This window comes from Macrotis lagotis, chromosome 1 (genome assembly GCF_037893015.1).
Source record: "Macrotis lagotis isolate mMagLag1 chromosome 1, bilby.v1.9.chrom.fasta, whole genome shotgun sequence".
NCBI lineage: Eukaryota > Metazoa > Chordata > Mammalia > Peramelemorphia > Peramelidae > Macrotis > Macrotis lagotis.
In genome coordinates, this window is record NC_133658.1 from 918,562,813 (window position 1) to 918,590,288 (window position 27,476).

General features: G+C 43.1%; 2 protein-coding genes across 2 annotated transcripts in view; one reads left to right on the top strand and one right to left on the bottom strand.

The window, feature by feature from the left end:
• Positions 1-27,476, top strand: part of LOC141509174 (uncharacterized) — a 1,085,709-nt gene that overhangs the window by 807,010 nt on the left and 251,223 nt on the right. The window lies entirely within an intron of this gene.
• On the bottom strand, positions 20,320-26,012 carry LOC141509963 (leukocyte immunoglobulin-like receptor subfamily B member 3). Its single transcript, XM_074219873.1, has 8 exons — positions 25,620-26,012; positions 25,109-25,402; positions 23,386-23,661; positions 22,126-22,245; positions 22,007-22,049; positions 21,867-21,904; positions 21,726-21,781; positions 20,320-21,569 (listed from the first exon to the last, which is right to left on the bottom strand). Exons 1-8 carry the CDS (start codon positions 25,990-25,992, stop codon positions 21,441-21,443), a joined length of 1,329 nt encoding a protein of 442 aa, XP_074075974.1. The 5' UTR covers positions 25,993-26,012; the 3' UTR covers positions 20,320-21,440.

Sequence of the window (27,476 nt, forward strand, 5' to 3'; positions counted from 1 at the left end):
TCAAAGGATATGCAAAGGCAATTTGCAGATGAGGAAATCAAACAATCCATATTCCTATGAACAATTGCTCTAAATCACTAAAAACTTCCTTAGAGATGCCTTAAAATTGTTATTGTATGTTTTCTTCTGAATGCCTTTCAAGTGCCACCTTTTTATGAATTCTCTGTAAAATGATCTGTTAGACAAATGTGCATTTGGCATTGAAATCACACAGCAAACCCACTGGAGTTGAAATCTCTGCAGTAGAGCTTAAATATTTGGCAGATTAACTGAAGGAAGGTAGAATATTTGAAATTCAGAATTTTTAAAACAAATTAATGCCAAATAAAGAGATAATGTATTTTTGAAAGGAAGACAAATAGAGAACAATGGAATAGACAAGAAAGGAATACATGACTGTAATAATATAGATAATCTCCCCCAAATCAGAAGAGAACCAATTCATATACTTCTCACAGTAATGGGTAGGAAGCATATTCTTCAAGGAAAAAAGTTAGACAAAGATAATGTTGGCTGCATTGCAACTGAACAAATTTTGCATACAAAAAATTAATGCATCAATCATGAAACCAAAAATTAAATAGGAAATCTCTTTCTATATAATTTTGCAGACAAAGTTTTGACATACAAGTTGACTAAATAAGTACCATGAAGAGTTTCCCAAGAGTTTCTTGGTAAATTCTAATTGATGTGTGTCCAAAGAATATGAAGCATTATCAAAAGCAAAATGGAAGAAATAATAGCAACTAACTGATATTCATATTGAATACTAAATCATTGATAATTAGGAAATACAAATCATTAATAATGAAGAAATACCAATCAAAACCACCTTCAGTTTTTTCCTTCAAAAACCAGAAAATTATAAAAAAATCAAAAGAATGTTTCTGAAAATACAGGCACATTATTATATTGTTAGTGGAGATATTCAGCATAGCAATTTTTGGAAAGCTAAAAGGAACTATACAAAAAACACCCCAAAATTCCCAGTTTCTTAACCCAGTCATCTGAATGAGAATAAAGTAGTTAAGAAAGTTACTGATAAAAGGAAGATACTCTAAATAAACCAAAATAGTTATAGCCACACTTCGTGTTACAACAAAATAGATGATTACCAATTAGGAAATTGATAAAAATAAACTTATTCTACATAATTGTAATAGTGTATTGCTATACAATAATAAAAAAATGAATATGAAAAAATTGAGAAGCATGAAAATATTTACATGATTGATTACAGAACGAAATAAGGTAAAACAATTCACATGGCTGTGCACACTCACACAAATACACACACACACACACACAAACACAAACTGATTGAGGGAAAGTAAATGGCATGAACTACCACAAAGTCTCTAATAGTGAATGTTACAAAATTTCAAGGAGTAAGCATGGTATTCAAAAAACTTTATGAGAAGACACCCCTACCCCACTTCACTGCAGACTAAGAACTTTTAAAATTATTTAGGTAGATAAAATTTAAACTAATCAGACTTTAAGAAGCTTCATTAAAATCAAATTCTAATATTCAACCAAAAAAGGCAAATTATAAAAATGAATAGAAACAAAATATATGCCAGGAAGATGATAAGAAATAATGCTGGAATGAATATTTCCAAAAATTTTACATACCCAAATTATCAGGAAAAACCCTCTTCTTCCATTTCTTTCCCTTTCCCCCTCTTCTGCCCTGTATGGTAAGATAGATTTTTAAATCCAATTGGGAATGTATATTATTTCCTCCTTGGAGCAAATCTGTTGAAAGTAGGATTTACTCGGTGTACATATCCTCTGTTCTTTTCCACTTCTATAAATAGATTTTGATGCTTCATCATGTGGTACTATTTATCTAATGCCTAGGCTTCTCCTTATCTAATCTTTCTTTTCAAATAGTTGATTTTTTTTTCCAATTTAGATTTAATTTTATTTTTTCAAATGTACATTAGGAATGTTTTTCACCTTTCAACATGCATATTTTGTAGGCTATATTCAGTATTTTTTTTTTATATTTCTTTCACCAAGCTACTGACTTGGTTATCATGATTTACCCGCATCGCTTTCATTTCTCTTTCCAATTTTTCCTCTACTTCCCTTACCAGCTTTTCAAAGTCTTTTTTGAGTTCTTCTATTTCCTGAGCCTTTTCATGTCCTTATTGTTAACTCTGTCTTGTACCTATAACCCGTGTTTCAAAATATGTTCCTTTTATTTTGTCTGGTAGAAATACCTTTCTCAAGGTTTGAATGATTAGTTGTTTGATTTATTGATAAGCAACCATACCTCATTGTCACTCAATGTATTCCCTATTTCTGTCCCATTAGAAATAAATTTCTAAAGAATTACAAATCATATCAAATTATAGTCAATTTATGTTAACTTTTTTTTTCAAATATCCTCCATGGATAAATAATCTTCATGAGCCAAAGCATCATGAAAAAGCCAAATCATTTCATGAGCCATATGGATTGCCTCCCATGCACTCCCTGCAATTGTAGCCAGAGCATCGAGCAAAGCAAAATCATTTCAGGATCTTTTCATGTCCAGTTCCTCTCTTCCTCTATTCCTATAGTATTTCCAGCCTATCAGTACAACCTTACACAACCAAAGTACCAGTTATACTCCCTTCCTTTGTCCCTATAGTACTTCAATTATAGCACCATACATGTTGTTAACTAAACAATGGAATAAGACAAGATCATTTCATAATCTATTTTTGTCCATCCTTTTTAAGAACACTCTCACCCTCTGTCCTTATTGTACTTTATACTAAATTATCTTATAAAGTAATATCACTTCATGATTTAATTATGTAGAGAACCTCTAAATACCTTCCCTCCTGCTGTCTCAATAGGAAATTCTCATAATCAACATCACTTCAGATTTGGCATGTTCTTTAGTTCCTTTTGCTATTCAAGACTTTCTCTCATGAATACTCAGAAATTATTTTCCAGAGAGATTCAAACTATCTGTCTTTACATATTCATATATGTTTTCCCTTGCTTATAAATTATCAAAATTAACCTTCCTTGAGGAGTTTAGTTCTGACCACTCCTGTCCTTTCCTGAATTTTTCCCCATTTTAATGTAGGAATTCCAAATATTTTAATATTCTTTGAAATACACATTTATGGTTATCTTAATTCATTCAATGCACATTACTTATACCAGCACTCTAGGGTTTTGTCAGGCCATCCTTGAGCTTATCTTAGTAATACTATTTTCTCTCAAACATTAGAGAACAATTTCATCCTTCATTATCCTTTGTTCTTGAATCCTGTATCTTCTCTTATTATTTGTCACAATATGAGAAATCCAGGTATGACTGACTCCTACCACCTGGCTTTCCTTCCATTAATGGCAAGTTTAGCAAAGTTTTTATCAATTTAAATGAAAAGTGAACTTTCCTGTATGGGAGGAGACACAGTTTTGAGGTACAACACTAAAGGGATATGCCTTTGCAGGGGAAAAAGCTCCATGAAGGAATATATGGGAAAAGTCTAAAGTACCATAGCTCTCAAGAAGGAGAAAATGAAGTAAAAAAACCTAGATGATGATTATGAAATTAATGGGAAAAAATTACTAGGAAAAGGAAAGATGATTTTCCTGATTATTTAAATGAATCCAAACATTTTATTTTGTATTTCAAGATTAAATAACAGAAAATAAAATTAGAGTAGGAGAGAAATAAGGAAGTATTTATATAGATAGAAAAATATTTGGTGCTCATATCAGAGGCATACCAATATAATAAAGATATTACTGATGTCAATTTGTTTTTAACGCTATCATATCATTCAAAGAAATACTTTACAGATTACAAAATATTTTAGCTAAGAATGTGGGAAGACACCATTACCTTATTGCTCTGCCTAATGTAGCTCTGTGACTTGAGTGCATTGAACATATCTTTAATATACTGATAAAGTTTCATACTTTTTTCTTTCTTTCCTTTAAAAATACATTAGTTTTATGGGAAGATGCTCTGGGAAAATGCACCACAGGTATATATGAAGAAATTCTAAAGTAAAAATTATATGATATTAAGAAAAATCATTTTTTAAAAAAAAGTTGACAGTGTTGCTCCCAGTCTTTTATTATCCCTGCTAAAAGAACCAATTGCTTTAACCCATCCTCATATGGCATAATCTTCCAATTTCTAAAACTGAGCATGTCACTTCAATTTACTGGACCACATTTTATTTGTAGAAGGAGGGATTGGACTAGATTGCTACTGCATTCCCTTCTATTATTAGATTTATGATCTATGGCAGGCCTGTCTAACCTTACTTCATAAAGTTATTATTGAAACAATAAACCATATATTTTGATTTGCCATTTTAGTGAGAGCTCTGAGGTAGCTTGGCTTCGTTAACTAATGCATCTAGTAACCTATAAGTATGCCCCATAAAATCACCCTGTGCGATGATCTATGATGCTAGGGTCTAGTCAGATCAACTGGCACTGTTTCTCCATGTTCTCCTGTTCTCCTGTTTCTCCATGTTTTTCCCAATGAATCAAAGTCATCTTTAATAAAAGTTCTCTGGATGAGGTCTTACTTGAGCATTTACAATAACACTGTTTAAGACTAAGTCTCCAACACCTCTTCTCCAAATCCAGGTGATGATCTCAGAAGTGTTTGGGGTTATTCTTTTACCACATTGTTTAGATCTCAAGTTTTACTTCCACTAAAATCATCAGATTATTAGATGAAAAATTGAAGGTGATAGTTACACTAACATTTTCTGTGTTTGTGTTTCTGCACATGTGTATGGATGTTTGTGTGTAACTAGCTATGTATCTATCTCTCTCTACATGTATAAATATGAGAAAGACTATAACAATATAGAGAAATATATTTGTTTGGATATCTATCATGCCTAATCCGCTACCCTGGTCTTTTCAAAAGATGGTCAGGGAACCTCTGACCCTGGTGGTGACAGGTGAGGAGGTGCTGGTATACAACCCTCCCTTGTGGAAAGGAGGCCAAGTCTAAGAGATGAGCCCTAGATCCTTCTATAGAGAGTCAGCTAAAAACCTTTGGGCTTTAGCACCTGTCTCCCCTTAACCTCCTTTCCTCCCCAAGCTCTGGGAGTCCCTTCCTCCCTACCTCCTATATTGGGGATATAAATAATGTTCTGAAATAAACCTTTGAGGAGGAGATCACTCATAACTAAGATTTCTCTTCAAGTGATGGGTAAATTGAGGCAAGGAGAGGCAGTATGATGACTAGAGCATATCAACATATTCTTTGGTCCCATCAGAATTTCACCCTATGTCCCCCTCCCAAACCAGGGGCCTTCTCCCACCTGGTCAGTGTCCACTTGTATCTCCACCAGTAGAACTGGGCTGTTCCTCCTTCAGAGAATACTCAGCAGCCTGGGGGAGAAGGGGCGCCCAACCATTTACTGAGAAAACTTTATATAGTCAAACTTTTCCTGGTTCCTCTGTGATTGAACTGGGACCATTCAACCTGGGCAGTTATGTCCCTTCTGGCTCCCTTCTGCCCTCACTTTATTCCCAGCAGCCTAGAGAAATGAGTTCATCACCTCCTATCAAGTCCCACCATTGTGCCCTTGTTTATTCAGCTACCCATGCCTTTGATGCCCTTTCTCATCTTTATCCATCATTGTCCTACACCTTCATAAAGCCCAGCTCAGATGCTGGCTCTCCCTGATGGCATCAAGTGACAATGCCAGGATCCTTGGCCCTTGCGGTGTGATCCCTTCTCTTTTCTCCTGTGGCCACTCTTGTACTGGGATCCATTTGTACACCCCAGACTACCATCTGTCTGCTTTGTATCAGAGTAGTCTACTGAGGAGAAATGGAGTCTGAGATTGGGAGATTGAAGCAGGGGGTTGAAATATCTGCCTTCCCCAGCTTCTAGTTGGATGACATTGGTCAAGTCCTTGAAATTTTGTGGACCTATTTCTTCTTCTATGACTGAGAATCATGGGCCGATTGTCTAATGGGGTTATTTGGGATCAATTCTCAATGATTCCCTGTGCAAGGAGTGTGAGCTCCCTGAGGGCAGCAGGGATGGAGTCTTTCCCAAACCTTTGGGGCTCCCCCATCACTGAGCAGAATGCAAGTGAAAGAGAGGTGTCAGAGAGGGTCCAAGAACCTGAGAAAATCTGATTCCTCATAGATCAGCCCCCAGTGAGCCTCTATCCTCCTCTCTCAGCCCCCCCACCCACCCAACCAGGGACATCCCCAGCTCTTCCAGCTCTGCTCTGTACTCACTGAGGGCTGGACAGGGACTTAGCACCAAAGGGGAGCTTGGCAAACTGGGTGGGATTTGACTGGGAATCTGAGTTTCTGTTTAACCCCCAAGTCATGGGGTTGAGAGGACAGAACTCTGCCAACCTCTAAGCCAAGAGAAAGGTCTGAATGAGCCTGTGAGGAGACATTAGGATCCTGCCTTGGCCCAGAACCCTGGAGGAGGGGAGGGGAGGAGCAGGTGGGAGAGGGAGACCTTCTCCTCCCATTACTCTCTGCTCTTGGAGCCTTCCTGGGCCAGGACATTTTCCTTAAGGTAGCCCAAGAACCTCATTATTGAGACATAAACCGACCTGGCTGGTGACCCTTGGCACCCCCACCCCTTCTGAACTCTATTTCTGGCTATAATTGGAGGGGATGAGGGTGAAAGCTCAGGACTCTAAGTCTCTTCCTTCTCCTTTCACAGGAATCCTCCCCCCACCCTCCATTTCAGCTTCACCTCATTACCCAATGACCCCAGGGACAACAGTTTCCATCTCATGTGAAATCTCCTCCCAGGCCCCCTCCCAGGACTATAGCATTGCCTTCCTGAAGGCCAAGAGCCTGAACCCTTTGAAGCTCCAGAGCCCTGGAGGAACCAGGGCTGTCTTCTCAATTCTGTCTGTGAGGACTGAAGTCACTGGGAACTACAGTTGTATTTACTACAAGAAGATAGCCCCCCACAGGGGGGTCACAGCTCAGCAAGACCTTGGAACTGATTGTGTCTAGTGACTGGAGATAAAAACCATTCATCCCCAATTCCATCCCCTACTAAGAACCTGCTATGGGGCACAGCAAAAAATCCTGGGAATAATGCTAGGAGGGATTGGGGGGGAGATGGGAAGAGATATTGGAATCCTCTCCTGTTCTACATGGACTAAGAATTGGGCTCCAGGACAGTGTGGGGGGGGGGGGGGGTTCCCAGGTCTTGGCAGGCCCCAGACATGAGAGTGGGACCAGAACTATAGTTTGTGGGTAGTTGTGTTTATTTTCAGATGAAGTCACTCTATTGTTAGTTTTGCTTAATTATTTTGCTTCACCAGAAGGGAAGTGTCACAGACTAAGAATAATCTAAAAATCATTATACATTTATTAAGTTTCTTATAAGGTACTTAGTAGGTACCATAATAAACCCTGGGATTGCCTTCCAGGAAGTATAAGGGAGGGTGTCCTGAAAAGCAAAAGGTTAGTTGTATAAGACGATGGTCCAGGTTTGACCACAGGATTAATCTTAGACTGAACACAGCCACTATGACATGAGAAGGAGCTGGATGGGTCAGAAGCTCTGGCTCAGAATTCTTGCCATCACTTTGGCAAAAAGAGGATCTTGTTTCCATCTCAGCACTTGGCTATCAAGGTTTTGAAACAAACTAGACAGAGGCACGTCTTTCTCCCTCCTAATGGGTAGACTTTCATCTGTCCTGATACCAGTACAATTTTGTTTCTTTATGTGGGTTATATTGTCATACACTATATAATGTTATTGAAACTACTGATTCTCATAGTCTATTAAAAACTCTTTTTTTCTCCCCACATTGACCAAGAACTACTTGGTCATATCCTTCTCAGTTTTACATTTTAGTTTGGCTCAACTGAAACTCATGGCTATCCACTAATCTAGGTAGATTTTGGGGCCAGATCTTTCTATCTCCCCAGCAAACTGATCTTGACCCCTTCATCTTTTTTTTTAAACTCCATTGTCCCTCCCTCTCAGGATCCTCATCAGCTTCCCGGGTTCAATTATCACTTCTATGCAGTTAAGGTAATAGGGAAATAAGCAAGGATTGTTTTGAATTGATGAAGAAGAACAATCAGAGGAAGGGAAATATTTACAAATTTGAAAGAAGGAAGTAAAATTGGAAAAAGAATAAAGAAAATCCATGAATCTGGACAATTGTAGACAATTGGGAATGCCCAAATTGAGGTAAATAAAAACAAGGTAATAGTATTATACTCAATTAAAATGCAAGTTAAATGATCTCAGAAAATCCTTGGTGATATGAACTGATGTAGAATGAAGGCAGGAGAACCAGGAAAATATCTTATCTCAAATATATTAAAAAATAACTTTGAAATTTTTTTTTTTAGTTTCTACCAATCATTGTTTTTGGCAAGGTTTTGAATTTCACAATTTTTCCCCCTCGCTCCCCCTTACCCCAACAGAAGACAATCTGATATAGTCTTTACATTTGTATCTATGATATACATAGATCAATATTAAATGTTTTGAGAGAAAATAAAATGCATAAGGAAGAAATAAAACATTAGAGATAAGGAAATTATATTATATATTGAAACAACACATATAAGACAAATTTTAAAAATTTGAAGACAATAATCTTTGGTCTTTTTTAAAACTCCATAGTTCTTTCTGTGGATAAAGATGGTATCCTCTATCACAGATCCCCTAAAATTGTCCCTGATCATTGTGCTGATGGAGTGAGCATGACCATCAAAGTTGATCATCACCCCATACAACTTTGAAAATCTTTAGAACTCTGAATTATGAAATGACTAGGCCTGCTTTCAGAGACCATCTGATGAAGCATTTAATCCAATTCTTGACTTAGAAATATGGACACAAATTATCTGTGTGTATGTATATACATATATATTCATTTTTATTTACAAACTTTACATATCTAAACATACACACATACATACAGTCATTCACATTATACATATATACACAAAAGTACATATTATATTATATGTAAAATATAATTATATATAAATAAATGATCACTATGTCAATTCATTTTAAATTACTGTATTTGGCATACATTTTTTTTAATTTGGGTGGAGGTTATTACATAGCCATTTGTAGCAATAATACTAATATTATACAAGGCAAGTCATTCATATATATATGTATATATATGTATTAAATATTCAGAAGTGAACAGAAGAGTGCTAAGAAGGAAGAAGATTCAGCCGGGCAATTTGGAAGGTAACATAGGGAAGAAACAGACATGCACATGTATGTAATACACACATATGATATTTAATGTATTGAAAAATAAGAAATGGAAATTCACAAACATACACATTAATGCTCTTTAGGCTATTGGAAAAGCTGTTATTTTGATTTGTGATTATGCATTTGAATTCAAAATAACTAGAAAAATATAATGTTTCCTTGATCTCCTAGTCCAAAACAAATTAACAAATGAAGAAACATAACTCTACAGAATAAGAATTATACAATGTCCATTAGGAAAGTAGGAAAGTGTTTTCATATACCAGAAGTAGACTTGAGGGCTCTTTTTCTCATCTGTGCCTCACCATTCCTTGGTCCTCCCATGAATTCTCCATCTAGCCTACATTCCAAGAGACTCCTATTTTTATGTGAGTGACCAATGAACCTTGATCCTCTTCTGTCTTTCGACATTCTCCCTTGGGGGATCTCATCAGGTCTGGTAGACTGAGACTTCATCTCTGTGCAGATCACTATCTAGGTAACCAGTGAGGCGTAAACTTCCTGTGCATCTCAAACTAAATATGTCAAGGGCCTCTCAAATGCAAAATGACCTATTCACCCAAAATTAATCATTTATTTATTAAATGTCTAATTCTTACTAGTTATGGGTCTAGTCCTTGAGTCAGAAGACCTGAAAATACCACAATCTCTGTTCCCATTCTTGAAAAATCTCTAGACTTTCAGGGCACAGTCAAGAGGGTGGCATGAAGCTAACATGCTCTTAGAGTTTTTCCCCCTACCAAAGATAAATGAAGCCTCTATTCTGATGTTCACACTACATAGAACCCAACAAGAAAAAGAGAAGATTCAAAGAAATTTTCAACTTTAGACAGGGAGGATCTTCAGTGAAGGTCTGTCTCTTTGGAGGAAAAGGGAAGTAAGGTTCAAAAAGCAGGAGAGCAAGAAAGCCAGGATGAGGATCCTAGGCACAGTGCTATGCCGGGTCCTGGCAGCAAGATAGCAAGCCAGCAGGGAAGACTCCAGAACCAATCAAAGTGTGAAACCTGAGAACACTGGAGTGAAGGAAAGATCTGGGTCAGGAACAAACCACTGTTCAGTCAGAACCTGAACATGAAGAAAAGGGGAAAAAAAACGTTGCAAAGGCAAGGCATGGACTACACAGGCAACATATTGGCCAGAGATAAGCCAATGATCAGACCCCAACTCCAGCAAAAAAACAAAACAAAAACAAAAAACCTGGTCCAAGATAATAGATTATAAATATATATATATATATATATATATATATATATACGTATATATATATAATACATATATTATATTATATAGATAGATCACTACATTTAAGAAAAAAGAAGCTCTGAAGAAAGGCAGAGGTCTTAACTTTAAATCAAGTAAAAAATCGGTGATGGTCAAGCAATCGAATAATCACATTGTGATTGATGATGCCTGATTAATAGTACTAGAGTGATAAATAACACCAAGGGAAGAGGCACAAAGATTTATAATTTTAGAGGGAAAGAAGGGAGAATGGGAATGCTGAATAAATTCCATTCAATAGACTTAGCCCAGATAGGGAATAAGATATACTCCCACTTTGATTTAAAAAATTATTAAATCTACAGAGAAGGGGTGAAAATTGGGAAAGGGGAAGAAGGTACTGATAAAAGGGAAGGCAAAGGAATGAATCATAATAAATTGAAAGTTAAACTTTAAAAGAAAAGTCAAAGGGGAAAGGAAATAAAATTTTGTTGAGGAGGAACAAGAAAAAAAGGAAAGAGAAAAATATAAATGGAGAAAGATAGCATGGAGGGAAATGCAGAATTAGTAATCCTAACTGTAAATGTGAATGAGATGAACTCTCCCATAAAACAGAAAGAGATAGAAGAATGGATTAAAACAAGAATCCTAAAATATGTTGTTTACAAGAACCACATTTGAAACACACATGTAAAAGTAAAAAGAGCAAAATACATTATGCCTCAAATAATGTAAAAAAAAAAATCTGGGGTAGCAATCCTAATCTCAGATAAAGTAAAAGCAAAAATCAATCTCATTGAAAGGGATAAGGTAGGAAGCTACATCTTCTTAAAGACCACCTTTGGTAATGAAGCTATATGTACCTAGTGGTATAGCATCCAAATTCCTAGAGGAAAAGCTGAGTAGACTTACAAGCAGACATTAACAGCAACACTTTAATAACAGGAGATTTTAATCTCAATATCTGAATACTAGATAAATCTAACAACAAAATAAACAAAAAGAATTTAAAAAGGTAAATTAAATCTTAGATAACTTAGATATGGTGGCCCTCTGTCCCTATCTAAAGTTCAGAGTATCCTTCCTGCGTCTTTGCCTAAAAGCTGGTATTCTAAGTATGACTGGCCCTACAGGCCTCATCTCCTACCTCTTACTAGAGACATCTCATACATTATCTGAAATCATAGTTACTCCATCTCTATATAAAGATGGCATATCAGGTTCCCCTTGGCTAGAGAAACCTTCTAGCCTGTTGTTTCTTACAACAAATAAATGCCTCCTTTGACCAGGATATTGCACAGAAAAAATCTCAAATGATCTTAAGTTTATCTTCCTCATATTACAAAGTGCTTTTACTTCAAAGCAAACAACCAGTTTTGGATTATATATATATATATATATATATATATATATATATATATATATATATATATGTATATATATATATATATATACACAAAAAATATTCCTAATTCACTTATATAGCTAGAAACTTCTGTACATAAACTTGTTTACCCACTAGCCATCCTCAACATACAAATGGTTATTTTTCTTTAGGCAAGGCAATTGGGTTAAATGACTTGTCCAGGGTCACACTGCTAGGTAATCACTAAGTGTCTGAAACCTGATTTAAACTCAATGACGAATGCTCTATCTACTACACCACCCAGCAGCCCCCTAACATACCAATTACTTTCCAGACTTCTGTGATTCTACATTTCCTCCATCCTGCTCATTATACTAATGAGCAAGAATAGCAAGATTAGGTTAAATTAAAAACAGGTGGGGCAATCTCTTCAGTTTTTGATCTGATTAAGGTCACCTGCCCATGAGGCAACAACATAAGGAAAGCTTAGTCTTTGTAAAGTATACTATGAATCCTCCCTTCACATTCTCTTTTTTTTTAGGTTTTTGCAAGGAAATGGGGTTAATTGACTTGTCCAAGATAACACAGCTAGGTAATTATTAAGGGTCTGAGGCCAAAATTGAACTCAGGTCCTCCAGACTCCAAGGCCAGTGCTCTATCCACTACACCACCTACCCACCCCCAAACATTCTTTTGGAACACAAACACCCAAATTTTCCTCACATACCTTTTAATCAAATGCAGAAAGGCAGAAAAAAATAATTACACACTTCTCAGACCATGATTGAATAAAAAGTACAGGTAATAAAAGGTCATGGAAAGATAAGCCAAGCACCAATTGGAAATTATATAACTTTATCTTAAATAATGGGTGACTCAAATAACAAATAATAGGAATAATCAATAAATATATCCAAGAAAATATTATTAAAGGTACAACACACCAAAATTTTTGGGACACAGCCAAGACAGTTTTGAAGGGAAACTTTATATCTCTAGATGTCTATATGGATAAAAAAGAGAAAGAGATCAATGAATTGGGTAAGTAACTGAAAAAGCTAGAAAAAGAAGAAATTAAAGATCCCAAATTAAATATCAAATTAAAAATTCTGAAAATCAAAGGAAAGATTGAATATTAAAAGCAAGAAAACCATTAGTCTCAAAAATAAAACTAAGAGTTGGATTCATGAAAAAAGTCAATAAAAGAGAAAAACTTTTGATTAATTTGATTTAAAAAAAAAAGACAACCAAATTACCAGTTTCAAAAATTGAAAAGGGTGAACTAACCACCAATCAGGAGCAAAGTAAAGATAAAATTAGGAGCTACTTTGCAAATAAGTTGGTAAACTTGAGGGAAATGGATGCATATTTAACAAAAATACAAAATGCCCAGATTAATAGAAGAGGAAATAAATTTAATAATCCCATTTCAGAAAAAGAAATGGAAGAAACCATCAATAAACTCCATAAGAAAAAGTCTCCACATTCAGACGAATTTATAAGTGAACTCTACCAAACATTTAAGGAACAATAAACTCCTATTCTACATAAACTATTTTAAAAAATAGGAGAGAAAGGAGTTCTTCAAAACTCCTTTTTTGACAGCAACATGGTGATGATACCTAAACCTGGAAGAACAAAAATAGACAAAGAAAATTATAGATCAATCACCTGAATAAATATTCATGCAAAGATCATGAATAAAATTTAACAATGAGACTACAGCAAGTTATAACTAGTAAAATACACCATGATCAGGTAGGAATTATATCAATTAGACAAGGATGGTCCAACATTAGGAAAACACCTAATATAATTAAACATATTAATAACAAAACCCAACAGAAATCATATAATTATCTCAATAGATGCTGAAAAACACCTTTGATAAAATACAATACCCATTCCTACTAAAAAAATCTAGAAAGTTTAGGAATAAATGGAGTTTCCTTAAAATAATAAATAGTATCTACCTAACACCATCAACAAATAGTATATGTAATGGGAATAAACTCAAAGCATTTCCAATAAAATCGGGAATGAAACAAGGGTTTCCATTATCACCATTACAGTTTAGTATAGTATTAGAAATGCTAGCTGTAGCAATAAGAGAAGAAAAAGAAAATGAAGGAATCAGAACTGTCAATGAGGAAGGAATGCTTTCATTCTTGGCAGATGACATGATGGTATATTAGAGAACTAGAGAAAATCATCTAAAAAACTCCTTAAAACAATTAATGAATTCAGCCAAATAACATAAAATAAATGCACATAAAGCATCAGCATTGCTATATATGAAGAAAAAAGCCCAAGAGCAAGAGATAAAAAGAATACTTCCTTTTAGAATAACTATTGACAACATTGAATATTCAGGAATCTACCTCCCAAGAGAAACACAGAAACTGTAGGAACACTTGTCACCCAAATGAAGTCAGATATAAATAACTGGAAAATTGTCAAATGTTCATGGATAGATTGAGTTAATATAATAAAATGAGAATTCTACCCAAATTAAATTACTTATTCAGTGCCACAGTAATCGAGCTACCAAATATCTACTATACTGAGCTAGAAAAAAAAATAGTTACAAAATTCATCTGGAGCAACAAAAGGGCAAGAGTGGTAAAGGAACTGATGAAAAAAAAATGCAGTGAAAGTGACCTCACTCTACCAGACCTAAAACTATAGTATAAAGCAGGAGACATGAAAACTGCCTGGAACAGGTTAAGAAACAGAGTAATGGATCAGTGGCTTAGGATAGGTACAAAAGAAACCGCAGTAAGTGACTACAACAATCTCTTGTTGGACAAACCCAAAGACATCAGCTTCTAGAATAAGAGCTGACAATTTGATTAAAATTGGTGGGAAAACTAGGAAATAGTATGGCAAAAACTAGGCATAGATCCACATCTCACAACTTTTACCAAAATAAGGCCAAAATGGGTACAAGATTTAGATAGAGATATCAGAGATAAATTAATAGACCAAGAAATTCTCTATCATCAGATCTATTGAAAGGGGACAAATTTATGACCAAACAAGAATTAGAGCACATTATAAGATGCAAAATGAATAATTTTGAGTATATCAAATTAAAAAGGTTTTGCACTAATAAAATCAATGCTGCCAAAATGAGAAGGAAAGCAGAAACCTGGGAAACAATCTTCACAATTAGGAGTTCTGATTGTAGATGTAGAATTGCTTTAAATTTATAACATCATAAGTCATTCCTCAATTGATAAACGGTCAAAAGATATGAACAAATAGTTTTCAAATGAAAGAATGAAAGCTATATATATATATATATATATATATATATATATATATGTATATATATATATGTGTGTGTGTGTGTATGTGTGTGTGTGTGTGTATAATTGTATAAAAATGCTCCAAATCATTATTGATTAGATAAATGCCAATTCAAACAACAATGAAGTATCATCTCATACTTGTCAGATTGGCCAAGATGAGAAAAAGGGAAAATGATCAATGTTGGAGAGGTTGTGGAAGGATTGGGACATTGATGCATGGCTGGTGGAGTTATGAACAGATCTAACATTCCTGGAGAGCAATATGGAACTATGCCCAAAGAACAATAAAACTCTTCATACACTTTGATCCTGCTATATAAATTCTAGGTCTATATCCAGAAGAAATTATATAAAAGCTAATAGTCCTACAGTTTACAAAATATCCATAGCAGCTATTTTGGAGTGGCAAAGAATGGGAAATTGAGGGGAAGCCCATCAGTTCAGGAATGGGTAGACCAGTTTCGGTACATGAATATTATGGAATATTATTCTCCTATAAGAAACCTTAAATGGTCAGAATTCTAGAGAAGCATGAAATGTCTTCCAGGATATGAAGCTGAGCGAAGGGAGCAGACCAAGAGAACAATGTACACCTCAACAACATTATGAGATGAACAGTTTTGATGGAAACTGCTCCTCTCAGCAAGCCATTGAGACAGAAACACTGTATTAAACTGTCTATGGACTATATTATTCCCTATCCAGAGGAAGAAAAACAAAATGACACAAAACACAAAAAATTTCAGAAACTGATGGACACTTTTTAAGAATTGTCTTTTATGTATGTTGTTCCCTTAATCCTAATTCCTCATACCAAAAATAACTAATGTTTATCAAAATATGCATATACAAAGCTAACTTACCTGCCCACTGCTGAGGGGAGGGGGTGGGAAGGGACGGTGGAAGGAAATTTTGTTACTTAAATATATACATGCCTATATGAATGAAAAAAATTTATAAATTAAAAAAAAGGTATGAGAACCTGGGCCTCCCTCACAAATGCAGACTTCTCCATGTTCAGGTAGCTTCCTTCCTTCCTCATACAATACAGATCAGTCCCCTAGGACCCCTCACACCAGAGGGTCATCAGCTTCCCCCAGGGGATCACCAGGTCTGCCTCAGCCCTGATGGAGGGTCTGGACAATGGACCTAGAAGAGAAGCAGAGCCCAGAGGGTTGACCCATCCCTGTTTCCCCAGGGACACACCTGGATTCTTCCCTCCTAGATTGTCCCCTCCTAGATTCTTCCCTCAGTCCCGTCTTCCTTTCCCCCTGGCTGCCCTGGAGGCAGCTCCCATGCTGACCAAGCAGGACGAGCAGCAGGCATTTGGGGAACGGACTCCCCCTCTTATGCCCAGATGCCCCATCACAGACCCAGCCCTGTAGGAGAGGCTCTGGATAAGACTCAGCTTCTTGTCTCAGAACCCATATCCTTGTCACTAAACTTAAGGAACAAGGGAATGAGACCCCAAAGCCCCAGGCTATGACTGGCTACAGGGGGGACAGCCAGATACCCTGAGCCCTGGGCCACTCTCTTTCTTGTACCTTTTCTCATGGAGCCTCCATTTCCTGCTCTGAAAATGAGGAGGGGTCCTTGAAGTGACTCTCGGGGTCCTGCTAGTCTTGAGTCTCCCTCTTGAAGGTCCCCCTTCCTAGGACTTACCAAGGCAGAGTTGGGCAGAGACTATGGGGGCCATTGTGCCCTCCAGGCTGGTGAGGACATAATGGGCTCATGAACAGCTTAATAGAGAATCATCAGCACAGGGTAAGAGCCAGGCTGGTTCTACTCCAAGTTACAGTCCCCTTCCCTCAAAGCAGAGAGGTGGCTACTCCTTCCTCTTTTTGTGGTTTCCCTTGTATCCTTCGGGTGGGCTGGGTTTCTTGCAGGAGGCACTGGCCAGCCCCTGCCCTTCTCTGGGTCTTAACTTCTACTTTTGTTAAATGAACCAGGGGTAGAAGCCTCTTCTCTCTACTAAAATTCTCTGTTTCTCTCTAAATCAACCAATCAACCAATATTTATGGATGACTCCTGGGTCCCAGTCACTGAGCTTAGTTCTGGGGCTGTAAAAAAAGAAATAAAGACCATCCCTGCCCAGTGACTATCCAGTGGGGGAGACGCCAAACTCAAGTGCATGAGCAGGATCTAAAGAACAAAACTGGAAATGATCTCAGGGAGAAGTCACAATCTTTAACCTGAGTCCCAGAAAGCTTCTTACAGGATATGAGATTTTATTTTCTTTTGATTTTCAGTTTTTGGAAATTCAATTCTTTGTTTTCTCTTCCATACTCTCTCCTGTCCACACCCTTCTCCTCCCATTGAGAGGGAAATAAAGGACAGACCTTACCCAAACAACATCATGCCCAGCATTTCTGGGCTCATCTTTTCTCCCCTTTCCCCCAAAGGAAAGTAAGTCAGAGGAAAAATCTAGAAAATTTCTACTTCAGTCTGCCTTCAGAGTCCACTAGTTCTCTCTTTGGAGAAGGAAGTATATTTCCCCATGAGACTTTTGTATTTGTGGTAGATTTCTTTATTGATCAGAGCAGCTAAGGCTCTCACACCTGATGATCAGGATAATATTATTTTGGAAATTTTTCTCCATTTTCTGCTCCTAGAATCTTCTCAGATTTTTCTGCAGTCATCCCAGAGGTTGGATTTTAGCTGGGGCTCACAGGAAGCCTGAGAACCATCAGCACAGAGATGATAACTGGATGAAGAGGAGTTGATGAGGTCACCAATCAAAGTAGCAAAGAGGGAGAAGAGAAAGGACCCAGGACAAGATGGATTTCAAAATTGGGGAGAAGAGACAGAGGGATGGTCAGAGAGAGAAGAGGAGACCCAAGGAGGGTGGGGTCCAGAAAACCTAGAGAAGAGAGTGATAGACAAAGTCATATGCTGTGATGTCCAGGATCAAGAATGAGGAATAAGAACATGGCAGGGAAGGTCACTGGTCCCTTTGGAGAGAGCTGGGGTGATGCAATGGTGAGGCCGGAAGCCAGACTGTAAGGGGTCAAGCTGAAGCAGGAGAGCTCAAAGAATCCAGGGCAGAGAAGAAATAAAAACAAAACTGGTTAAGAACTCTTGTCTCTGTATGTTTTGTCTTGTCTCTCTATTTTCTGGATTCATTTTACTTCTTTTAGCATCAATTCATCTAAGTCTTCTGAATTTTTCAAGATTTCAATTATTCTTTGTAGTTTTTAAATTTTAAATGCATTTATTTTTCCATTTATATGCAATGGTAGTGTTCAGCATTCATTCTTTTTCTTGCAAAAATTTGAATTTTACATTTTTCTTCCTCCCTCCCTTCCTCCACCCATAGAAATCAATCTAAAATAATATTTCTTTTTTTTTGAAGTGGAATAGTATTGTGTTTAATTCCATTTCCACCACTAATTTATTAATTTCTTTGTGAATTTAAGATAAAGAAGAAAAAATTCCCACAAATAAAAGGAAAGTGAGAGGAGGGAAAGTGGAGACACCACGTGCAGCCCCCCTGCTGCTGGAGCTGAGGCAGGAAAGGATGGGGGGCAGAGACCTGAGAGTGGGGGGCACTCCTGCCCCCCAGCCTGTCCCCTCCTTTCCTCAGTGCTTATACTTCCTCCCCAGCTCACTGCCCTTCCTCTGCAGCCTGGTTCTACTCAAGGCACTGAACTGAAATTGTCCCCCCATGCCCTGAAAGTTCCTGGGGAGGTCTTCACTGTCAAGAGGCCCCACACCACCTGTGACTCCCAGCACCCACTCTTTTCTTGGACACAATCCCCCTCCTCAGTCCTCCCACCCCCCCACTGTAAATGGAGGGTCACAGGGAGAAGAAGGAAGGAGCTGGGAAGGGGGGAGGGACCCTCTGGATCTGTCTGATGTGTCTGGGGAGGCAGAGGGGTACAAGAGGGAGGAAGGGGGAGGAGCCACACTGGGGCTTCAAACTTAGAGGAAATGGGGTGGGGGCACCTGAATGGCCCCTCCCTCATTTCTGGGGAAGCCAGGGATGGGAGAAGCAGAGCTTCCTGGATTTGACAGTTTGGGTGAGCACGGGGGCCATGGGGGGTTCTGGGGAAGGGAAGAGAAGGAGAAGCGAGGAGGCTCACTGCCCATCCCTGCCCCCCACTTCTCCAAGCCCCTTCCTCTCCTGCTGTATGCTTCCTTCTTCTTCAGTCTAGAGGTGCCCCTGCCCCTGCCCCTCCCCTCTAGCCTCCTGCTTTGATTTATTCTGGTATCCCCATTAACAGAGCTCCCATTTTATAAGAGAGACACTGTATTAAGTCAGTGGTCATCCTGGTTCCTCATCCCTCCCTCAGCCAACCTTCTCCAAGGTCCCCTTCTTCTGGTACCAGTGTGTCTGCCCAAAGCCTGCTGGTTGGCACATAGCCCTCTGCCAACATGGGGCCCCCAACCCCTCCTCCTGGGGACCCATTCCGGGAGCCAGCCCCAGCTGGACTCAGGCTCCTTGTCCTGGGGCTTCTCCCCAGCCAGACATCCCTGTTTCCAAGGAGGGCATGATCCTGGCCAGTTCTGCCCCATGAAATACACCTGGTGGGAGCAGGTACTACCCTGTTTCTGAGGTCTCTTCTTCCTCGGGGTTTCCTGGCACCTCTTCTTTGGGGTCATGTTTGGATCATCGTTGGTTGAAGGAAGGGTTGCCCAGGGTCATCCCTGCTGCAGATGGTCATGGGCCTGAGGCCAAAGTTAGGAGAGGAAGGTGAGGAAGAAGAGAAGAGTGGGGTAGGTCAAGTCCCTTCCTCTCTCTGGAGGAGGCAGAGCCCCTTCCTCAGAGCCCCTGTAGTCCAACCAGCCCTTGGTCCAGGGCATGGGAGAAAGGAGGTGACTCCCAGATGTTTATGGATGGAGGGATGGATCTCCATGGGCATCCACAAGCCCCCCAGCACCTGCCTCCTCTCCCTGACCCTCTGCCCCCTTCCACCTCCTCAGAATTCATCAAGACTAAAATGCCAAGAAGAGCCAGGGCAGTGTGGGGCACCAGTGATGACGAGGAGAAAGACTAAATGAAGCCCCCTCCCCAGGTTTACATCTTTATTTCTGAATAAAGCTCTTGCTGAGCTGGCCCTCCTTGACAGGGAGGAGATGATGGGAACAGTGGAGACCAGGCTCTGGTGGTAACACCCTCTGCCAGCCTCTGCAGCCCATACTGAGGGAGGAAAATGGAGAAAGCCACCACCCCCCCCCCCCCAGCAGCAGCTCCTCTGGGAGGGGCGCCAGGGCTGAAGCTGGACCCCTGCAGTCTCCTCTCCACCGTATCCCACCATGGTGCTCCACCAAGGCTAGGGTCCCAAAAAGAGGATAAAGGCGGATGCTGCTCTAAATCAGCTTCCAGTCTAATGGAGAGAATGGGCAACATGGAGGAGAAATGGGGAACGGAGGTTGGCAGTGGAATGGGGGGGAGCAGATGGGATGGGGCAAGAATCTGGAGGGTCTGGATTAGGGCACAACAGGTGGGCTCAACTGCTGAGGAGCAAGTGTGAGAAGACAGGTGGGAGAGGGCTAGCCTAGGCCTGAAGGGCCTGGAGTGCCCTTTTTCTATGAGTTTCTGGATGAGAGGGGGTCCCCAACCACTCAGTGCTTTAGGAAATGACTCTGGTGGTCATTGCAAGAGACTTAGGGTGTGGGAGCATGGGGGACTTGAGGTAAGGGGACAGCCACCTGGCCTCTGGGGTAGTGATCCTTCTCCATTTTTGCTGTAAAACAATCTGTAGGGGGCAACTACCCCTGAAGACCATCACCATTGAATTGCACTTATGGAGAGGGCCTGCCATGTGCCAGGCACCCTGCTGGGGCTTTGACATGATCCCAGGTCCCTGAGAACAATGGGGAGGTAGATGATGATTTCTCCAGTTGACAAAGTGGGAAACTGAGTCACCAGTCAATGTCTTAGGCCAGACTGGATGCTGGATAAGGAGGTTCCTGCACCCAAGTCCTCAGCAGGGTCTAAATGGTCCATTATCAGATCCTGAGGTCATTTCATCAGGACAGATGACATCACCCTCACCTGAAACCCTCCCTGTGTGTTGTCTCCCTTCACCCTCAGAAGGGGGAAGAAATTGGTCATAAATGGTCTTTTTCTGGAAGTTTCTCATGAATTGGAAGAGGCTAAACACCGTGCTGGCAGGCCAAAGGCAAAGAGCAGATGCTTGGGAACCCCTGGGGGGGTCCTCCAGCTGTGACTCCGGTGTCTCTTAGGGGAGCTGGTTTAAGCACAGAGCTTCCCCATCAAGTCTGGAAGCTTCAGTTTTCTCAGATGCAGACGTGGAAAGGGTCCCACTTTCTCTTGGGGTCCCCTGGGCTCTGGTGGAGTTCATTTCAGGGCAGCATAGAGGCTGGGGTCTCCTGCTCCAGAGGGGGAAGGGTCCTCAGCCCTACCCTTGAGGCTGTTGAGGTTCAGCAGGGCATAGGTCACTTCCTGAGGGTCTTCTCCTACTGGAACCTGGCAGGAGATGAAGGAATGGAAGGGGACATGGGACAGGGAAGAGAAGGGGAATGACCTGAGCCTCCCCTAGCAGTATGACTTTGGGGGAGCCCCCCCCATTCCTCTCAGAAGGAAAGCTCTGCAGAAGGGAGGAGGGGTCTGGGGGGAACTCACAGCCGCGTCCTCTGGTCTGGCCTCCTCTGTGTGTCTGTCCTCACCCACATCTGCATCTGGAGGCAAGAAGAGAAGGCATGAGGGGCCAGGACCCCGGCGCTGCCCAGCCCAGGCCCCGCTGCCCCTGCCCCTCACACTCACACAGGGTCTCCTCCAGGGGGGTCCCAGCTGGGTCAGAGCTGGGGAGCAAGAAGACACAAAATGTTGAGGGGGGAGGTCTGGGAAGGTAAGCAGGTGTTGGGGGAGGGGCTGGGGAGATTCGGGGGTGTCTGGAGCCCCACCTTCTGGTGGTCCTCTTGGCCTCTGTGTCTCTGTCCCCTTTCCCTGCAAAGCAGAGTCGGCCTTTAGTGGGGTTCAGCTCCTCTCCAATCCGTTACTCCCCTTCCCCCCAAGAACTCACTGAGTCTGGTTCGATGTCGCCAGCATCGGCAGAAGAGGAAGAGGAGGAGGAAGAGCAGGATGAGGAAGGTTGAGGTGCCCACCAAGATGCCTACTTGGAGGCTGGAGAGACCTAGAGTGGCTGAGGGTGAAACAAGGGCAGGGGGAAATGACCTTTTTAGTGGCCCTTGGCTGGGGCACACTCACTAATCTGGCCTGATCCCCTTTGGTGAGACCCTAGGTAAGGAAATGCTCCCCTGCTAGGTGGGCCCTCTAGGGCCTCACTTTCCCATCTGTGAAATGGACTTCTGGACCAGTGGGGGGACGGTGGCAGGAGGGACAGAGTCCTGCTGCCTGCCTCTGTATGTGGGGGGGCTCTGGTGCCCCTCAGGGAGAGCAGGACAGCATAGCTGGGGGCTTCCACGATGAGAGAGACCCCAGCCCATTCTTGGTCATTCTCTGCACACTCTTCTGGAGGCTCCTTGCCTTCCTACCACCTCTCCTGGGGGGCCTACCCCAGGGGAAAGTCTCGGATGACCAGAGTGGGGAATCGACCTGGGGTCAGGGAGGGGAGGCCCCTCTCTCAGAGGATGATCCGGTGCCCAGACTCCCCACCCCCGCCCAGTGAGTCCCCTATCCCCTGGCCCTGTGGCCCCTGGGGCCCTCTGGAGCAGGACCCTGAGGAGGCAGGGTGGGTCCCAAGATCAGTGAGGGAACTTGGAGTGGTGGGATTGGTGGGGAGGCCTGGGGGTCTCTCACCTATGACCCTGAGCACCAGGGGGTCACTGGGGGCTGACCACACATACGGGTAGTTACTGATAAAGCTGTAGCATCGATAAGTCCCTTCATGGGCAGGGCTCACAGCCGGGATGGAGAAGTTGGCCTGAGCCCCCCGCCCATTGTTCTGGTCCCCCCAGCGGATGATCTCTTCTCCATCCTTGTGCAGAGCAAACCTGCCATACCCCACCTGTGACTGACACTGGAGGGTCACCTCCTGTCCTGAGGGCACTTGGGAGCTGGGCAAGGCTGAGAGAGAGGGCGGGCCATAGAGACCTGGGGGAGTATGAGAGCCTGGCATGAGAACAGGCACAACCTTCTCCCCTCCGTGCCCAGGTTAGAGCCGGAAGAGGGGGAGCAGCAGCTGCTTTGTGCTTCTCTCCTCCTGGCTTTAAGTTAGCCTAAAGCTGGCAGGGTATTGGGGATCCAGGAGCCAAGAGCCACCCCTGGATGGGGCGAGATTCTGAGACTAGGGGTGAGGATGGTGGGGGGAGTCTCCTCTCACCTGTCACTCTCATCTCCAGGGGGTCACTGGCCTCTGACCACAATGATTGCTTCATGTAGAGACATTGGTATCTCCCAGTATTCATTGCTGTCATGTGAGAGATGAGGACCTGGGCCCTCCCCCCATCCCCAGACTTCTCCATGTTCAGGTCTTCTCCTTCCTTCCTCAGAAGGTACAGATCAGCCCCTGGGGGCCCCTCACACCAGAGGGTCACTGGCTTCTTGAGGGGGATCACCGAGCCTGGCTCAGCCCAGAGGGAAGGTCTGGGCAATGGACCTGCAAAAGAAGCAGAGACCAGCGGGACCCCCTCAGCCCTGCCTCCCCAGGGCTCACCCCCAGGGCCCCTTCCAGAATCTCCCCTGGACCCTCAGCCCCAATGTGGGTGACAGATGAGGAAGAGGAGTATGAGGAAGGTTAAGATGCTCATCCAGATGCTTGCTTGGAGTCTGGAGAGACCTGGTGCCTCTGGGGTGGGGGGGGGGAGGATGACACAAGGGCAGCAGGGACAGAATGACAGCCTGAGTCCACTTGGGGAGGCCCTAGGTAAGGACCCAGCCTCCCCCCAGGTGGGCCCAGGAGTGCAGAGAACATAAGGGACTCCTGTGATCTGGAAGCTTCCATACCAACAAATCTAGGCAATATTTACAGGAAATGAGGCTGCTAAGATACAGGAAGGGCTGGGGGAGAAGGGTACCCTGGGGGTAAAGTCTAACCCAGAAAAAGTACAAGGAGGGGAAGGAAGACCCCCAACTGGGTCATTCCCCAAAACAGAGAAGTGTGCAGAGGAGTCTGCGGGCTGGCTGGATTTTCCCTCAGGAAGAGCTGAGTTCCAATCCAGCCTAGATCTTTTCTGGCCATGTGACGCTGGCCAAGTCACCTAGCCCAGATCTGCCTTAGTTTCCTCTTTGGAAAAATGGGGATAAGAGCAGAACCTCTGGCACAAGCTGAAGGAGCAAAGGGGGATTTCAAGACAGATATCCTGGGCAGGGGAAGCCTCGGAGACATCCATGTTCTAAGGGGAAGGGGAGGGACACACCTGGTGCCAAGCTGCAGGAGGGACAGAAGGGGCAGCCTGGATCCTGACTGCCAGCCCAGCCCCTGCCCCATCCATCCTGCAGGGGCCTCTTTCACTCAGCAGAGACCAAGTCTTTTCAGAGAGAATGGGAGGACCTCGGTCTGGAGGGAGCCCTGGATGGGGAGTGGGAGGGGGCAAGTCCCTGCCCTCTGGGACCTCATTTTCCCATCTGTGAAATGGGGTCCTGGAACATTGGGGGAGGGGGGGAGGAAGGACAGAGTCCTGCTGCCTGCCTCTGTGGAGGAGGGGCTCTGGTGCCCCACGGGGAAGGCAGGACAGCAGAGCTGGGGGCTTCTAGGATGAGAGAGACCCCCGTCCAACCTTAGCCATCCTCTGCCCCCTTTCCTCCTGGAGGTCTCTTTCCTTCCTAGCTCCTTTCCTGGGGAGCTCATATCCATGGGAATGTCAAGGTGGGGGGCAATGATCAGAGTGGAGAATGGACCTAGGGACAGGGAGGGGAGGCCCCTCTCTCTGAGGATGACCCACTACCCAGAGTCCCCATCCCTTCCCTGGGAGCCTCTGGGCCCCCCAATCCTTCTGGTCCCTGGTCCCTTGCTGGCAGGTCCCTGAGCAGGCAGAGTGGATCACCAGGATCACTGAGGGAGATTGGGAGGTTGGAAGGGGTGGAGAGGGCTGGGACTCTCTCACCTGTGACCCTGAGCACCAAGGGATTGCTGGGGGCAGACCACTCATAAGGGTTGTAACTGTGAAATCTGTAGCATCGATAAGTCCCTCCGTCGGCAGGAGTCACAGAGAGGATGGAGAAGTTGGCATGAGCCCCCCGGCCAGTGTTCTGGGTCTGCCAGTGGATAATCTGTTCTCCAGCCTTGTACAGAGCAAACCTGCCATAGGTGCTCAATGACTGACACTGGAAGGTCACATTGTGTCCTGAGGTCACCTGGGAGCTCGGAAAGGCTGAGAGGGAGGGGGCCTCATAGTTACCTGAGAGAGGGGAGAGCCTGGCATGAGAACAGGCACAGTGCCCCCCCATGCCCAGGCTGGATTGGCAGGGCAGGAGCAGCAGCCTGCTGCTATCACTCTGCCGGTTTCAATGGAGCCCTGGGCTGGCAGGAATGTGGGGGTCCAAGGGCTAGAGCCAGTCCTGGCTGGGGCCAGAGTCTGAGACTGGGGTTGAGGGGTGTGGGGTGTCTCCTCTCACCTGTCAGTATCAGCCTGAGGTCCTCACTGGCCTCTGACCACGACTGCTTTTTGTAGGCACAATGGTATTTCCCAGCAGTCCCACTTTGCATGTTAGAGATGAGGAACCCCGCCTGCCTCCCATCTGCAGACTTCTCCATGTGCATGTAGCCTCCTCCCTTCCACAGAAGGTACAGTTCGGACCCTGGGGATCCTTCACACCACAAGACCACTAGGTGCCCCCAGGGCATCACCAAGCCTGGCTCAGCCCTGAGGGAGGGTCTAGGCAGTGGACCTGCAAGACAGGCAGAGCCCAGAGAGTACCCACCACCCCTGCCTCCCCAGGGCTCACACCCAGCCCACCTCCCAGAATCTCCCCTGGACCCACTTCCCATCTTCCTTTCCTTTCCTGTCCCAGGGACAGCTCCCAATGCTGAACAGGAAGGAAGAGAAGGGGGCATTTGGGGACAGGACTCACCCTCTTGTGCCCAGATGCCCCAGCACAGACACAGCCCTGGAGAAGAGGCTCTGGGTTAGACTCAGCTTCCTGCCCCAGAACCCACATCTTAAACTTGATGGACAAGGGAATGAGGCCTCAGAGTCCCAGGCTAGATCTGGATGCAGAGGGGCAGCCAGACCCCAGGAGCCCTGGACCACCGTCCTGCTTGTGCCCCTTCTCCTGGTGCCTCCATTTCTTGCTTTGTAAAATGGGGAGTAGGGGTCCCTGCAGTGTCTCTCAGGTTCCTGCTATCCTTGTTCTCCCTCTGGAAGGCCACCACTGCCTAGGACTTACCAAGGCACAGCTGGGCAGAGAGTGTGGGGGCCATTGTGCTGTCCAGGGCTGGTGACAGAAAGAGTGGGTGCAACCTCTTAGTAGACAGTCATCACACAGGGTAGGGTCAGCTTCCTCTTTTGTGGTTTCCCCTGCTCCATGGGGGTGGGGTGAGCTTCTTGGGTTTGAGGCTGGAGAGTCCAGCTTGAGATTTGGCCTAGGTCCTGTCCTTCTCAGGGACTTGCCTTCTCTCTTTGTAAAATGAACAGAAGGTGAATGGCCCTTTCTCCTGCTACAACTTTCTGAGAAACCCTCTAAATCAATCAACCAATATTTTTGGAGAAAATCAGTGTTCCAGTTACTAAGCTAAGCTCTTTGGGTGTTAAGAAAGACAGTGAAGACTGTCCCTGCCCAGTGACTGTCCAGTGACCAGGACACCAGACAATCCAGATGGATGAGCAAAATCTAGACAGGATAAATTGTAGATGATGTCAGGGGAACATCATTGACAGTAAAGCAATGATAAAAAATACATTGGAGGTGAGATTTCATTTAGTTTTCAAATGGTTGAAAATTCCATTTTATTTCTATTTTCTCCACTCCCTTCTCTAACCATTGAGAAGGAAATAAATGGTAGCCCTTATCCAAACAAAGTCATGCACAGTATTTCTGGGCTTTGTCCCCTCTTCATGAGAGTGAAATGTAAGAAAGTGAAAAGAGGCAGAACATGGTGGGATGAGGCCAGGAGTTCTCTTCCAAAATACTTCAAAAAGCCTTAAAGTTAAGATTCAAAGTAAATTTTCAAGAGACAGAACCCACAGAAAGATCCAGTGAAGTAATTCTCTAGCCCAAAGTAACCTGGAAGATCATGGGAAGGCTCTGTTTCTCCAGGTTAGAGGGGGCAGCAGTGCAGCCGGGATCCCTGGGGGGGAGTGAAGGAGCTCCAGCCTTCTGAGAACAACCTGCAGGGGACCTGGTCTAGTTGCTTCATGCAAACCCAGGGAACACCAAGCACAACTTGGAATATCAGCTGGAAACCTCTTTCAGAATGAGTACAGAGCTCAGGTCAGGGTGGTCTTTGGTGCAGCCTAGATCCCAGGAAATGGA